Consider the following 16,799-nt stretch of genomic DNA (forward strand, 5'->3'; position numbering starts at 1 on the left):
CCTTCGGATGGCTTCTTTTTTTTTTTTTTTTTTTTAAATGAATGCTAACTATAGTCTTAGCCGTAATTACTAAACCTTCAGGCAATTGGCAGGTTTGCCAGGTTGTTTGCCTTCTGTATTTTAGCAGAGGGATTAACTAACCCTCTGGGGCAAAATCACAGCTGATGTAATTCTGCAGCGCTCTGTTGATTTCTGCACAGTTGACAGCATCTGATTTTGCTCCCCGTGCAAACAGGCCAATGAGGGATACTGCACTTTAGCTAACGCGAACACTAACACTGTATCACTACCGGATGAGAAAAGGTGTTTGGGAAATGCATTGAAATAATCAGAAGTTTTGGGTGTAGCATTGTCTGCGTGAGAATGTAAAATTTGGTACTCATAGTGCTGGGCCCACAACTAGCTCTAGTTATTGTTTGGTGCACAGCAGGAAAGACCTAAGCGAACCGGCCGTTGTAAAGCTTTGGATGATGTACAGGGATATCCGAGTACTTGGGTTTTGAGAGCTGGAGATCAATACTACATTTGAGATTTTAAATGGAGTACTCTTCTTTGGCTGGTATTTGCCCTGTAAATATGAGATAAAATACATTCTTTTAGTATAGATCAGAGGTACTGCATTTCTTCTTGTTTTGTATATTTGTATATGTCAAACTTGTGTGGGTTTTTGCCTTTTCAAGGGGCCTTAGCCATTTCTTATAGCATTAATGTCATAATTAATATTTGCTTTTGTAGAGCATCATCCCTTTGAAATAATGTGTTCTTTTTAAAGCAAATAAGTAGCTTAGTGAATGAGTGGTTGAAAAACTAAAATAACCCGGTGTGAAGTGAAACAACATACTTAAAAACACACATGATCTGGTGATTTAATCCACAGCTGTGCGGACTTGTCAGCCTTGCAATGAGCAACCTGAAATCCTTGCAATCGGTGAGAATAATGAAGAGTTTACTAGAGATCATGGATGTTGGATATATTAATTCTATTTGACTGTAATCTCCCTATATTGTATAGAGTTGAGGTAACTATCATGATACCAGTAACTAGTAGAGGTACCTGAATGTTTCCAAGTGGTGGGGTAAAAAGCTTTTTTGGAGAAAATCTTTTTGGTTTCACTTGTTTCAGATTTTAAACAAATATTCTGACTTTTCTGGGGAAAACATGTAATGTATAGAGTGCCCACACTCGAAAAAAGTCCTGCTGTGCTAAAATCAGTAGTGCTACTGCTGTTTACATTTGGTCCAAATTTCTTCCAACATCAAGACTGATGATGTTTAGATACAGACCTGAGTAACAGTGGGGCAAAGCGGCTAGTGTTTCCGTTGGGATAAGATGGAAAATTTGAGTCAGTGGAAGAGCAGTAAAGTAGTGGAAGAGTAACATAAGATCAGGTCATACACTCTTTAATTTCAGTGACTTTATCAGTGTGACAAGGTGGACAGCCATTATCACAGCAAGGAACCGTGGTTAGGTCAGGGCATTTTAATCTCGTCTTCCGGTGTTTTAAGCTCTGTCAGCCTAGGGTGATATTGTGGTTTTCCAAGTACTTATTTTCGAGGGCAGCAGCAATGTTTCTTCCCCTGGCATCTTACCTCACATAGTTTCTAACTGAACCATAGGGTCCCTTCTTTAGCCACGGTAGAATAAAAGCTAAAGGAGAATAATCTTCCTTGCACTGGCTGTGTTAGTTTATGTATAATAGGAGCCAACGGTTGCATTTATGTGCTCATTTTAGTCTTATCAGACAACAAGAGGTTGAACAGACAGAGACAAAGCATATTATGCAAGCAGTTTGTAATGCCCACTGCTTCATTATGTGTGTCGTTGAATGTATCCCAAGTTCACCCTCACTGCTTTATTTGCCCCCCTTGCAAAGGGGCGGGCAGAGACCAATTGCACTGAGGGCATGAAGCATTCAAACCGGCAAAAATGAAGCCAATTTCTGATGAAAGGAAGGTGGACTGGGAGTAAGAGAGGTGAAGAACAGCAACAAGGGGTTTAAGCTACAGCTGACCATAACTCTTGCTTAATGGTTAAAGTCAGTATCTTCCATAAAGCAGCAATCTTCCATGTAAGACCTGTTCTGTTGCTTGTTCACTCCGTAGATGATAAAACTTTTCACAAGAGCCCTAGACATCCTAAAGGAGATGTAATCAGTACGGTTCCAGAGATCTATTACAGGAAGTTCCACATCCCAGGAGTTTGTCATTCTATGGTCAAGAACCATCTAGAAGAGAAAGCATCTTTTATGGCACTAGAAAAACTTTTCATTCAATTGTTTCTCAAAAATTCTGTGGATTTTCCTCCTTTCAAGACTGATAAATAGGGCCAGGCAGCCTTACAAAAGCACAGTGGCTCATGTATTCAGGGAATAAGTACCTAAAAAAAAAAATGATGCCAAAAGCATCTTCATGTTCATCTTCATGGGTTTTTTTCCAGTCTTTGGGGATCAATTTCTCCAACTCTACATACAGGAAAATTGGGTCAGAAGGGATTAAATACTATCACTGTTTCACATATGGAGAGTTGAGGCAATAAGAGACAATTCTTGGTGGAATTTGGGTGCCAGCTCTCATTAGTGCCAACTTTAAGATTTGAGCTAGACCTAGTACGGGGAAGGGGGGACCTAAGTTATAGTCAAAACATATTTGTGAACAACTGCAAGCAAACAAGTGATCTTCTTTCTTTGCTGTGGTTGAATTCAACCCAATGAATTATCTTTATTGAGGAAAGCATGTTGAACACTTTCCCCTTCGGCACTGCAAGCTGAAGTCTTTCAGCCTCTTCCGGGAAGGAAGTGAAGCCTTTCCCGTAATCATTCTGATCTGTAACATTTCATAAAGCAGCAGGGCGCTTTATGCACTGAATCATTTGTTCTTTGCTGGACTTGTGCCTGATGTGTAGATAGAGAATCGAGAGGGACAGGACGTTTCCCCCGTTCATTGAAAAACAAAAGAGCCACAAGAATTTCTAATGAGTCTTTGAATGACTGGACCAACACCATGAAGTAAAGGCTTGTGAATAGACGCTGTGGGCTAAGTCTTCTTGACTGATTCGAATGAGGTTTAGCCTGCTTCCACCAGAGTGGATTTGGCCCTTTTTGAATGCAGCTGGTCTTTTCCTCATGTATACCTTGCCTTTTCTGTGCAGTTTCAAATGCACTGAATTTTCAACACACCATTCCATAGGAAATTAATTACACGAATACAGGCTTACTCCCTTTGTTAGAGGTTTGACTCATTCACTCCCTTTCTCCAATTCTCTTATTATTTTTAAGGTAAATGTTTCAATATTTTTCGCTGAACTGTAGGTCCAACTTTTGTCTCAAACAAAAGGGTAAGAACCCTGTTCGTGTAACAAAGTAGGACGATAAGTCTTCTGTCACAGTATGAAATGGCAAAGTCGTGGCTTTCAGAGACCTTGAGAGTTCTAGCGGGAAGGCATAGGAGCTGCGTGCCAAAGTCTCGAAGTCAGGGGTTTATGCTGAGCTTTACCACTGACTCAAGTATCTAACACCTTCTGCTGTCAGTGAGAGAGCCCATGTTTTAACACCTCTCCTAGGAGCTCATTCTGCACGGGTTTGTATGCTTAACTTCAACATGGGAAGAGGAATAATTTTTTTCTCTTTTTCTGTCCTTGACCAAGAGTCTATCTTTTCTCCCTTTTTAATGGTCTTGATCTCATTCTGTTGAAATCTAGCAAGGCTTCCAAAATAGCCATGGAGAGTCAGAGTTAAGAATATTTGCAGTTTTTCTGAATGCTTTTCTTCATTTTGAAGTGATGAGTTTTGGTTTCAGTACACCGCAGTGATAATTTAGAGATATGTAATTCATGCTCCCGTAATTAGTACAGTCATACTTAGTGTATTTATAATTTTGTCTCAGGATATAATCCTAGTAATGTTTGAGAAAGCCATTGTTCTATCTTCAGGGAAATAATAGCTCACTGGTTAAAGGAATACTCTCACTGTCACCCATAGGCAAGTACCTGAAATGAATTGGGGGCCAACAGGGAATATAGGGCTCCAGGTCTGCCATCAGGCCAATCGTTACAGCGTGCCACAGAGCAACAGCCCTCTTCACTGTGAACTTGAGAAGTTACAGCAAAATTGCAATGTCCTTACCTATTACAGTGCCAGGATTAAGGATAGCCAAACTGCCTGAGTATCAGTTTCACGCAAAATGAATGCTTGACTTGAATCCTAGGAGATTTACTTTTGCGAGAATGATATTCCTGACTCCAAAAGAGAAACTGTTACACTTCATTGAAAAGTGTTGCTGACAATTTGATCTAAAACTTTGTTTTCTACTTCATATAAATGGAACCATATACAAATTACCTTGTTGCAGTCAGGAGCATAAACGTAGGATTTGCAAGATCAGGCTTCTAAGGCACAACATTCCTTTACAGACAAATGTGGAAACTCTCTCTAAACTGGGGGCAAAACCTAACCCTAAAGCAAAAAAACAACTTTCTTCCTCCACCGAGAACTACTTGATTTTTAAAATGGAACGTAGGTACTGTAAAAAGTACAAATTCTTTTCTTGCATTGTATTAAACTTCTTAATGTTTTTCAAACACAGACAAAATACAACTAACTTGCTTCCTTAAAGTTCCGTTGAACTAATTTAGGATCAAGAATTGCTCGTGATGGTATTTTCACCTAAATTATCTGCCTCTTTTCAATTAGCTTTTATTATTTTAATGGTGGCTCCTCCTACCCTTCCTTAGTGCTTTGGCTGGACTCACATAATTGCCTATATTTTATGTAAATGGAATTGTTACACCGTAAAATGATACACAAATGTGTCTACCACACAAAGTCCAATAAATGGTGTGAATAAACCCATTATTTTCAATGTAATGGCATCTGATAGCAGCCTGGGAAACACAGGGCTGACAGATGTGAGCCCATGACGAGGCCCGGAAAAAAAACTGAATGAGGAGCACTCTGATAGACCACAATTAATTGACTTTTGAAATAACTCCTTTTTTTCACAGTTCTACTTGGCTGAGCAAGATTTACAAATTGCTGTCTTGAACTTTTTAATGGGACAAAATAGCTGCCAATGAAAGCCTAAATGACATGAACTTTGAATAGGAATCATACAATAACCACACCGTGACGTGTTTTTAGCTGACATACTGATTATTTGAGAAGTAGCAGCCACTCAGCTGGGAGGGAATCAGGAAAGAGATGGGAGGGAGTCAGAGAACTGGGTGTAGAAGCATGGTCTGTTAAACACTAGCCAAATACAATTTTATTTTAGGAAGAGAAACAAGTATTAGGAAACATCTTGATAAACATTTTCACATGTGTTCCCAGAGAATATGATGTGGAGTCCAAGTCTGTTGTTCCTTTTGCTGTGAAGAAGTGATCGCAAAGCTAAATCAACAGGAAATTGCGTTAGCAAGTCAGAAAACAGACCTTGTACGAGTAACGAGCATGCTGACTTCTCTGGGGTTTCGGTACTTGCTCAAGGCCCAGGCTGTAGTCACAGTCAAGTTTACGCAGGCTCAAAATATCTATTTGTCTTTCTTTGGAAATTGAGGCCAAACTCTGGCAGACCTAATTAACCTCTTAATCCCAGGGACATCGTGGCACAAGTGGTTAGTGAAGATGAGGATTCCCCCCCCCCTCCCCCCAGTTTTTGTACTACCCGCCCCCGCTGATCAAGTACTACCATTGTCTGACTCTCTGGGAACTCTTCAGGGAGTTTATTCCCCAAAACCTTCATCAGCCTAATTCGCTTGGAGAACTTTAAGCGGAAGAGTCAATTTTTAACTTGTTTTGTGGGTGCCTTTGTTTTGGCTAATTTTTAAAAGTCTGTTGAAGCCACCAGAGCAGCTCCCTGTTGAGCTGCTTTCCACTGGCCACGTGGGGAGGCAGCAGCTTGCAAACCACAAGCCCTTTAGTTTGATTTCACCGAGTAGTATTAGGAATTGTCACCCATTGCTGCTTCCAGGTGTAACTTAAGCTGGCAGATGCTGGACATCACCTAAAGCTTTTTAAAGCAATCCCATTGCACATGCTGAGTCCTTAGTCGTTCATCTTCCTCCAGCTGATGACCATGTTTTTGCTTACCTGAAAAGGTCTCCAGTTTCGTTTACTGGATAGGAAGTTCCCCTCATCCTCGGCTAGGATGCAGCGTTACTGGTAAAGGGTGTGTAGCTCAGGTGAAGGAGGTAGTTCAGGATGGCATTTGCCAGTCCGGAGGATACCACAGCCTATGCAGCTCTCCTCCTTTTCTCTCTTCCCCAGTTCTCACGTAACTCGGTGAGTTACGCAGTAAAAGACCTGTTATTTGTACACTATGGCATCTTTATTTCTGCCTTCCGTACTACTTGCTTCGGCTCTGACCACAGAGCAAAACATTTAGAATTAGGGTTTGCTATGAATGTTTATTGAATTCAAGCTATCATAATTCATTCACTTTACAGCTGAAAAGATCAACAACAGTCAACTTCTAAAACAGTTACAGGCGCGGTCATAAAACAGATGGCATAAAGTCTGTGTCTATTGCCCTGACAAGGATGTCTAGGTCTATATGAAATAACATACGGTACACATACTGAAGTACGTGGCTGATATATCGGTACAATCAACAGGTTTATAATTACATAAGCATTTATTTTTCTAACTGCAGTATTTTATGACGTGTTTCATTGAAGAAAAGATTAAATTTAAACAGGTTAGTTTATTTTCAGCGGGCAAGTATTTTTCCATATACTCTCACTTGTACATTAATACGCAAATCACTTCACATCCTCATGGCTTTATTAACACCAAAATTAGTTCTTTTTCTAGACTGGATAAGTTGGGTTCTTTATAGTATTAAAAAGACAAGTATAATTAAAACACATACTTGTATCTATGTTTTGTTTAAAACCAGTACAGCTTTGATAGTTACTGGCCAAGTAAAAACACTTCAGTTGTGCTGAAGAGGCTTTTGATCCATTATTTATCATGCTGTAAGTAATATTTTTTTCCTAATGTTATATTACCCCAATGTTTCGGTACATCCAAGATATCTGAAGCTAACCAAAATAAGTTTTCAGAAGTGCAGCAATTCAGTTATGCATTTCTCATTTCATTCCAAATTAACAGAAACTTGTTCTACCGTTTCTAGTCATTCATAGCACAGAAGAAAACAAACAAAAAAGAGAATCAGGAGTACAGTGGCAGGCTTGTTTCACTGCCTGTGGTAATCCAGAACACCTTATGTGTTACATGCTGTTGGTCACACACCAATGTCACATTTAAAGAATCCCACCTTGTCCAACGTGGCAGAATAAAAGCTGCTCTTTACTTTGCTTGAGTATCACTCCAGACTATGGCTAAAGCAGCCCATAGGCTGAGAGGTTAACATTGACACCTCTTTAAAGTCAAGCAGCAAGCAATAGAAAATGTGGACTTTCTCTACTGCACAAACTGCCGGAGCGCTTTTTTTCTCATGAACAAGGAGACAGAGTACTCCTTCAGCACCCTACTGAGTGGATCTGCAGCCCTGCATGACAGCCAAGCAGCTGAAGGGACAGGATTTCTCAGAGGAAACTGCTCTTGTCCCTCACTGCTGAAAAACTGGAAGTGCGGGGGCGGGGGGGGAAGTTTTGCATTTATTGTTGGCTCCTAGCAGGACACGTCCTCCTTCCACGCCTTTTGAAGTGTTTTGCTTAGTTTGGTAGTTTTAGTGCTGACTGTGCTTTGGAAAGCTGAGACCCTTGAGGTAATACAACTACTCCAAAGACAGCCATGGCACTTCTAGGTCTGCCATCGATTCCATATCCTATTCTGGCCAAAGACATGGAAGAGTCTTATCAGACTTATGCTATCCTTGACAAAGTACTGAGAGTTTTCAAACCAAGTAACAATAGAGACACCAAGCCTGAATTCCTGCAAGTCTCTCTCTAAAGCACTTTGGCTAATGTGAAATGTAGTCACAGAGGTTCCTTTGAGCCTTCTAACCACTTCCTTCTAAACTGCCAGTAGTAGCTTTGTGGTTTATTTCACCAAGTCCCATAAGGGGGAATTTTACAAATCAAAGTCCAGGAAGTCTCTCGTGTGAGCTTCCCTATTCTTCATGGGCTACCTCAAGAAATCAGAGCTAGCATGGTAAGTCCAGAGGCATCAACAAGATACAGGCCCAATAACTATGAGATCCAAATACCTTGATTGCCTACTGATTGTTTTGAAGTTGTAAGAAATGCAGAAGTATGGATTCCTCTGTATGTGGTGAGGACTTCTGAAGACATACCACAACCCAAAGCAAAGACCACCAGGATAATTTAAAAATCCATCCCAGTGGGAATGGAAGTATATTCTCCTTTATGCTAATTCCCTGTATGTTTCAAAAGACTCACCTGTCTGCCTGCAGGCTTCATGCAGAGAGGAAGCGGCATTTTCTATGTACTGTCCACAGTGTCTTGAGACTCCTCAAATCAGAGTCCAAATAACATGTAGGAAATCCAGTTTCTACGACCTGAACAACTAAAGATACACCAGCAGAGAATATCCCGCCTCATGAAGAGGAAAAGCTTTATGACAGCAGACCCTGCTTTAAGTGAACAGCATATTTATGCTCCCTATGCAAGCCAAAAAATGCACTCTCTGAACTCCTCAGCGCACACACAAAAAAAATCCACCACTGAAGAGCCTTCAGTGTGAAGATGTGAAGCATGTTCTGGGTCAGAGCATGAGACAGAACGCTTCATCCCACAAACTATATTATTACAGGGCGCACACCACTGCTCTGCAGGATGTCTTCCTGAAGACTCTCTGGCGTATTCCCAGTCTCTGAGTCAATGTCATTTATTTCCTGGTGATTCTGACACTATTTCTTATCCATCAACTCTGAAAGTCTCTGCCTTTCCATTCTGATGAGATTTGTCATATTGGCTTTTGTAAGTTGGTATCACAAGACCTGAACTTACGGAGCTTAATAGTTCATTCTGTACCATCTCATGGAGTCATACACTGAGAACACGTGTATTGCAAATCCTGACTATGGACAACAGTCTGCGTATAGAGAAACAGGCAACACTGAGACCTACCTCAAAGCCTGGAACCTTAATTTGTCAAGGAATTCTTCCTGTTTCTTTCTCAAAGGGGTTAGTGCTACTTGTGAAACACATTTAGACCTGAAAGTTAATTCTGGGGATCCTTTACAGCAAACCACAGAAGCCACAGCAGCTACTGAAGACATTTAACAATGGTTCATATCGTAACTTTGCTTTCAGAAGGACAATCAAGGTCTTTGCAAAACCTTTCATTGTAGTTTTTAGTATCGATCGTCATCAACGTTTTACTAAATCACTATCTAAAGGCTTTAGCAATTCTGACCAAAAAAAATCAGATTTCCCAAACTGCTTAAAAGAGCTAGTAATTTTCATCTCAGACAAACAATCTTCGAGACTTCTTAGACTAACACATACAAAGAGTTGCTGCAGGACTGATTATCTGCATGTGAGTACTTAGGCAAACTAAATTAAGATACAAGACCTTACTGTTTAACTTGGCAGAGAGAGAGAACAGTGCCACTGGAAAATAACCAGAAGGCAGGGTACAAGGCTTCAGTAAACTGGGTTTTGAATTTATAGATCAAGTTATGCTTCTCCCCAACAGCCATGAAAATCACAAACCCTCCCTCGCAGTGGAGCAGCACACCAATCTTGGTAGCCTTCACATTGGGTAAGCACTTTTCAACATCATTATGCCAGCATGATATTTTGGAATTAAACCACTCAATACACCAAGAACTGCTGTTCCTCCCCAGGCGGCTCTCTGGCCCCTGCCGGTCCATGCTGCCGTAGCAGATGCCAATGCCGCAGAAGTTGTTCTGTTGCAGTTCCACTTCCCAGTAGTGGATGCCTCTCTTGAAGCACTGGAACCCCAGCACTTGGGAACAATCAGTGAAGCGCTGAGGGTGGTAGTTATAATTCAGGGGCACGTCTGAGACAGACATCCTGGTATACCTCTCAGACAGAATCACTTTGTTATGAGCTGTGTTGTAATCCAGCGTGATGTTAGCAGCATCTGCAATGACATGAATCGTTTGAAGGTACTGAAGAGCAAAGCACTTTTGTTTATACCGTCCTGCCTAGGCACTTGTTCCTATGCACGTTTCTCTTCCTGCTCTGCTCTCCTCCACAGGGCAGGCAGTTCTTAGGGTCACAGTAATAGCTGCTGGGCTCAGCTGCAGCTCTGTGTTACACAGCAGGCAAATGGAGGGCAAGTTTCCTTCCTTCCTGCACTCCCGTGGGATTCCTTCACCACCCAAATACGTGTTGGCAGAAGAAGAGGATTGCTGATCTGGCAGCAAAAGGTATACCATGTTGTATACCATCTGGTATAGCATCTTAAGCAAGCCATCGTGGGCTCGCATAAAAGCCTGCATTTCATTTCAAAGAAAAATCTAGTGCATTACATCGTATTTCTAGGCTACCCTAATGCAGTCATTTTGGGGGAAACCAAAGCCATTACTGAGAAAACTTCATTTACCTTCATAAAGATACATGAATACTGAAAATAAATTTGATTCATCTGGCAAAAGAACCACGCAGAAGCCTCCTGCCCCTTTTCCTCCAAAAGTTTCCTTCATTTGTAACAACTAGTTGATAACCCACTAAGCTAACTAAACCCCCTCAAAAGTATTTTTGTCAGATAACTACAGAGGACACATAACACCAGTTCAGTAAGCACAGAAAGTTCATCTTCAAGTAGTGTAACGTTGGGTATCTTACACTGCAAAAGCTCCTCTCTGGGTTTCTTCAGAAAGCTGTCAATAAGCTCTTTAGTTGAAACGGCAGCTGCAGCATTTGGCGTTCCCGTGGCTGGTGCTGTGTCGACAGAAGAAAAGAGAGTTAGGCCAGTTGGGAAGAACCCCTGCATGCTTAACACACAGTCACAGACACCCTCAGGATGGAGTGGACCTCTAGAGGTTATCTGGTTTAGCCTCCTGCTCCACGCAGGGTTAACTTCAGTATTAGCTCAGGTTGCTCACAGTCTTGTCAAGTTTTGAAAATCCCCTGTTGTCTCTGGGCAACCTCTTTCAGTGCTTGATCGCTCTCACAGTGACTAGTAAGAGCCTTCTCAGAGCAAGAGGTGAACTTCTGCTTAATACACCAACACTAGTGACCATCTACTTACCTTTCTAAGAGCAGTCAATGAAAATTAGAATAGGTATGCTGAAAGTTTGGACTCACCAACTTTAACGGGTTTCTTTTTCTCCTCTGGAGGGGAAAGAAAAAAAAAAGTGAACTGTGAGTTCTACTGAGACTGAAAAGCCACTGATAGACTATGCCAGCTGTAACACCATCATCATGGCTCTTCTGAAGCTGCAGCAGTAGCTAAAGCTGACAGTCCAGCACGTTGAAACCATGTACAAATACACCCATACTGGAAAGCTACACATAAAGCACAACGTACTATTTGCTTCCTATTTCACAGGGTCCTAAGCCTGGAAGGAGCTGCATCTCTGCTCCAGGATGCAGCATGTTAGGGCAAGTGGTAATAAGCCTGTTCCCACGAGGCACATACATAGACTATTCCTTTTCTTTTTACAACAGATCTTCCAGTGCAGCAACAGGAGCTACAAGTTCATTCGACTCCAGCAATCCACAACAGACCCTGTTGAGTGCTCCGCACCCAGGACTTGTGAATGGAAAGGACCATGTGTCAAGAGCTCCGTGGAAGTAACAGAAGCAGTTTCTTAACACTTGGATTTACTTCAAAAAGATAATATGGAAGATCTTCCAAACAGGCTGGAGTGCCGCATTAATACCAGTATCTGGACAAAACAACACCGAAAGGCCCCAGTATAACCTGCTACAAAGACTGTCTCCATCACCCCAGCCTTAGACTGTAAGTGAGACATGGCCAGCAAAATGTTTGAGTAAGGCTGCTGTTAATCACCACTTACTGGTATCTGCCTCCGCCTGCAAAGTGGCTTGAGTCTGGTGAAGGTTTTTCTCTCTGTGGATATGCTCTTGGGGAGGGGGGGGAAGAAACAGAACATGAACAGCTCATAAGCAGGATTCAATACATACAAATCCATCAAACAAACCAACAGATGTTTAGTACAAGTGAAAAAAACCCTGCAAGAACCAGAGGGCGGGGAGGCTCTGCTTTGCTTTACAGCCTGCACTGGCATCGCTACAGGTGCACACACACGCTGAGGCTAATGCACCACCGTATCTGGGCAGTTTTGCTGCTTTACAGCAGCAAAAAAGGCATCCACCACCAAATAGCCCAAAACGCCCTCCCTTTCCCATGCCAAGGTGCTCACTACAGATAATGACTGCATCACCACTAGAGCAAACAGCTCTTGGGTAACTGCTTGAATTCTTATTTAATGGTAAAACCACAGTTAGGAGAGGATGACGTTTAGTACTTACGTGGTCCCAGAGGCTTTTTCCCAACAGAGGTTTTATTTGGAAAAGCTGCTGGAGGGGGCTTAGTTTTCCCAGGTGTTAGTTTTGCTGCAATGGCAATATTTTACATTATGGTTTGTATTGCCAGAACAGTAATGCATGAGCAAGGACATTTTTCAATCTTATTTTTCAGTCACATGAATAGAACTTAAGCGATAGTCAGCAGAGACGGAAACTGCATAGAAGATACCCATTCCCAGTCCAAAAGATACTTTTGCTTAACCCGGTAAGTATGGTTTTGTTCTACAACATTTCCATGATCAGCACCTTTACAGTTGGGTAACCATCGTCCTATCACTCAAAAGCGTTTTATGTCTCCCCTCAAATCCACATCCTAACTGCATCCAACTCTGCTACATAATAAAAACATAAATTACTGTAAGGAATAAAGGCTGAGCTGTGCCAGAAGGGCATAGTATCACGATACTCATCGGTTTATCCAAGTATAGATAAAAGTCAAGAGACACTGGCATGCTTTTTCTCCTAGTTTAGCCCAGATTATAGCATTTTTGTTTGGAAATGGAGGACCACAGAAGTTGGAAGACAATTTATATTAACCAACTGTATTTGCTGCACTATTTTTTTTTTAATGATAGTTGGACTGGAGGGGGAAGATGCCTCATTTGAACTCAAAGCCAAGGTAGAAAATGCCAATTCTCCCAGTGACACAGTACCTTCTGCTTTTTTCTCCCTACACGAAGTCACTGAAAGTTTCACAGTATCTTTAAGGTTAATGGCAGACTGGTAAGTGGAATGTATCAAGTTCTGGTCCATTTCAATTACAGGGGTTGGACTGGGGGGAAGATGCCTCATTTGAACTCAAAGCCAAGGTAGAAAATGCCAATTCTCCCAGTGACACAGTACCTTCTGCTTTTTTCTCCCTACACGAAGTCACTGAAAGTTTCACAGTATCTTTAAGGTTAATGGCAGACTGGTAAGTGGAATGTATCAAGTTCTGGTCCATTTCAATTACAGGGACGAAAGTGTCTTTTGTTGACATTCGTTGCAGGGCTGCTGCTCTCTGAAATGAGAAACAGAAGATCTCATGCAGACCACCTTGTGTAGCAGACGGAAAAATACAACCAAGCTACTTTAAATGGGGTGGATTTTGTGCATTCCTCTCAAATTCAAAGGAGCAAAGGCTACAGTCAGACACGACCCATGGCAAAATTTCAGCAGCAACCCATATGCATTAATTCTCAACTGATATCTGAAGCAGTGAGAAAGATCTACTAGATGGCGTCACAGCGTGGAGCTGCAACACCTCATGACATGAATTCTCTCACCGGCCCCCCCGCTTGTGGCAGAGGCTGAACTGGGGGGAGTTACCAGACACCATTTCAGCACTCTTTCATTGATATTTGTGTATTTATCAGTACATCCTTTTATAGCAGGTTCTTGCACACGACAGCATTATCATTTGACTGACAGTGTCTGGAGAGCAGGACTACCACAGCAGGTTTTTGTGACTCTGCATTCTAGAAACACAAAGAATTGGATTCGCATCTAAAGGACATATTACCTTCAAAAACAGAATGTCATCACCTTCAGTCAGTGCCATCTCAATCTGATCTCTGAGAGACTGAATTTCATTCTTCTTACTTCCCAGAACACCGTAAATATAATCAAACTTATTGAAAACTCTTTTTTCTTCATCTGCAATTACTTTTAAGGTCTGATTTTCTCTTTCTTCAATTAAAGCTTTAATTTCTGAAAACTCACTTCTGATCAGATCTTTCTTTCTGGAAGCTGTCTCCTGGAGCAGACAAGAACAGACAGACACTGGTTTCAAAAGAACAGTTTGTGGACAAAGTACTGCTTACTATTACTACAAGAAAAACCCAAGCCTTTGAGGAACATGTAGGCTTCAATTACTTGAAACAGGCAATAGAAAAGCTATGTATTTCTATGTAGTTTGGAAAGAAAACTCATTTACTCCCAAGAAATGAGGCCAGTTAGTCTCCAGACCCCTGTTGCGGGGGCTGCTGGGCAGAGGCCAGGCCAGCCGTGCCATCTAGTGGTTACCAGCACTGGGACAGGGCTGTGCCACTGCGAGCTTGGACACCGCACACCCACTCGCACGGCTGTAGCTGTTTCTGCCTCCGAGATGTGGCATCTCTGGTTAATACAAAGTAATTCCTGATCCTCCGAGAGATGTTCCAGAGGAGCACAGAAGTGCTACCCCGGCGGCTTTTCAGTTTCTTGGTCTCTACCACTCGGTTCAGAAAGGATGGTACAAGTAAGAGGTACCTGATCCAGCCATCAGCACAAACAGCAACCCCAATCATCGGCTAAGAGCAAGGATTAGTTGCGGTAATTTATGGGGGAGAGACATCCCAACTTTCTGCACTGGTGCAGCCATTACAGCTCACTAATCCTTTAGCGTGGGCTGCACAGCTATGCACCGTCTGGTGCAACAGGAAAGGACGGATTTGAGCCCTGTTACAGGTCAGGTGTGTCAGCACGTCCAGGTATTGCACGGTGGTTGCGTTACTTCCATCTCCCACAGAGCTGCCTGGCTCTGCCAAAACGCCTCTTTTCTGTTCCTTCCCAATTCTTCCGTCTTCTCCTGCCAATGCAATCTCAATGCTACAGCTCTGTCACAAGAGTACAACACAGTACATCAAGAACATGCAGTGGCCAGCGTATGCCAAGCAACCTGACGGCATTTTGAACAGTTACCCACTTACAGCAGCTTGGCTTTGGTTTGTTTTCACAGTGTTCATTGCTCGAGCAGCTCTCTCACTCTGATTATGCAGTTCCATCAGTTTCTTCTTCAGCGTCGACTGCAACAGAAGAGATCAGAAAGTATTTCAGAGCAGCAGTTGCCATGTCTGCTCTCAGGTCATGCTTACTGGAGTAAGAATCGTATTTACAGAAAGTTTTAAATAACCATCGTAAGCATTTAGTACTATCGATTTAAAACCTACTCTCCTTAAACCTTACAGGATGTAAAAATACTCTCCTGCACATGGGTGGCTCATGGAGCCGGCACCCTCCCCACAGCTCCACCTCTCCCAACAGCGAGATGCACGCTGCTGACTCACTCTTTTGATAAGGACTGAGTGCTTTCATCAGCACAGCAGTTCCCAGTGCTAAGAATAAACTTTATGTTGGACTTTGGGCACTAGGTTAATGCTACTGTTGACCCCTCTCATTTTAATTGAGAATTTTATTGCTCAGATGTGAATTACCTATTCCTTTAGTTCAAGATGCTGCTAAGCTAAATCATGGAGGACTTCTGAGGGCAAGCAGTGTACACGCTCGCCAAACAGATGGGAGTTTGGCCACCTAAACTTTTCAAGCATGCTTTACTCACCTACCCTCAGATTTTCAGCTGCACCGTAAGATACAAAAGCCAGGTTTCCTTCCCTCCCACTCCACGCAGAACCCGCTCCTGGCTTTTATCTACACGCTAAAGCTCTCCCTAGGCTACTTTTATAATTCTTTGCTTCATAAGAACACACACAGGGCAACGTCTGTCTACAGTCCCTTGGTCAGCCTGCAGTAAAGCCACACAGTGAACCCCGTGCAGTGAGCAGCAGAGGAGGCTCGGAGCTGGGGGTGACACCCGCAGAGGCAGGAGGCCTCCCCGGTCAGCCCAGCTCGACAGCAGCTGGCTATCAACCCCACCGCAGCTCCCAGACCCTCAGAGCACAATCTTGGAGGAGGAAAACGCAAGGAACGACTCTAAAGACGTGCTCGAGCGCACGCTGGAGGGTGGGTAACAGTTTGCCAAGGCCAGGCACGAGATTTACAGTCCAGGCCTTGGTCCAGCCTCCCCCAGGCACTCCACAGCCCACGACCCCAGCACCCAGGGACCCACCAGGCCACAGGGGAGCGAAGGGGAGCTCCGGGGTGCCCCTCGGAGGGCGCTCCAGCCCCGGGCAGGGCCGGCCGCCCCCGCCTTGCCCCGGCCGCTCACCTCGGCGTTGGCTTTGGCCAGCTGCAGGGGGCTGGTGTGACACAGCTTGTGCTCGAGGAGGCAGAGGGAGCAGATGCAGCTGCCGTGCTGGCTGCAGAAGAACTCGAAGATCTTGTTGTGCTGCGGGCACTTGCGCTGCTGCAGGTCGCGCAGGGGCGGGCAGAGCTGGTGGTCGCGGAAGGCGGGGCTGTCCTGGTGCGGCCGCAGGTGCTCGGGGCAGAAGGAGGCGGTGCAGGTCAGGCAGGTCTGCACGGCGGGCGCCTGCAGGCAGCTGTCGCAGTAGACGGGGAGCGCCTCCGCCCCGCACCCCGTCGCCGCCGCCTCCTCCTCCTCCTCCTCCTCGGCCCCGGCCCCGGCGCAGCCCTGGAGCTGCTCCACCACCCGGCACAGCACCGTGTTCTTCTGCAGCTGAGGGCGGCCCCGGAAGGGGCCACGGCACACCGGGGC

The 16,799-nt window shown here is 43.6% G+C and overlaps 1 protein-coding gene across 1 annotated transcript in view; it reads right to left on the bottom strand.

Annotated features, from left to right (window-relative positions):
• Positions 1 to 6,325: 6,325 nt before the first annotated feature.
• The window catches only part of TRIM25 (tripartite motif containing 25), an 11,458-nt gene continuing 984 nt past the window's right edge, over positions 6,326 to 16,799 (bottom strand). The window contains exons 2-10 of the mRNA XM_019474224.1: positions 16,353 to 16,791; positions 15,118 to 15,213; positions 13,950 to 14,183; positions 13,292 to 13,448; positions 12,392 to 12,475; positions 11,917 to 11,982; positions 11,201 to 11,227; positions 10,739 to 10,834; positions 6,326 to 10,031 (exon numbers count right to left, since the gene is read on the bottom strand). Of these exons, the coding sequence (XP_019329769.1) occupies positions 9,499 to 10,031; positions 10,739 to 10,834; positions 11,201 to 11,227; positions 11,917 to 11,982; positions 12,392 to 12,475; positions 13,292 to 13,448; positions 13,950 to 14,183; positions 15,118 to 15,213; positions 16,353 to 16,791 (1,732 nt within the window). The 3' untranslated portion in view covers positions 6,326 to 9,498. The remainder of the gene's footprint in view (positions 10,032 to 10,738; positions 10,835 to 11,200; positions 11,228 to 11,916; positions 11,983 to 12,391; positions 12,476 to 13,291; positions 13,449 to 13,949; positions 14,184 to 15,117; positions 15,214 to 16,352; positions 16,792 to 16,799) is intronic.

The sequence above is a fragment of the Aptenodytes forsteri genome, unplaced genomic scaffold (genome assembly GCF_000699145.1).
Source record: "Aptenodytes forsteri isolate BGI_AS27 unplaced genomic scaffold, ASM69914v1 Scaffold153, whole genome shotgun sequence".
In the NCBI taxonomy this organism is placed as follows: domain Eukaryota; kingdom Metazoa; phylum Chordata; class Aves; order Sphenisciformes; family Spheniscidae; genus Aptenodytes; species Aptenodytes forsteri.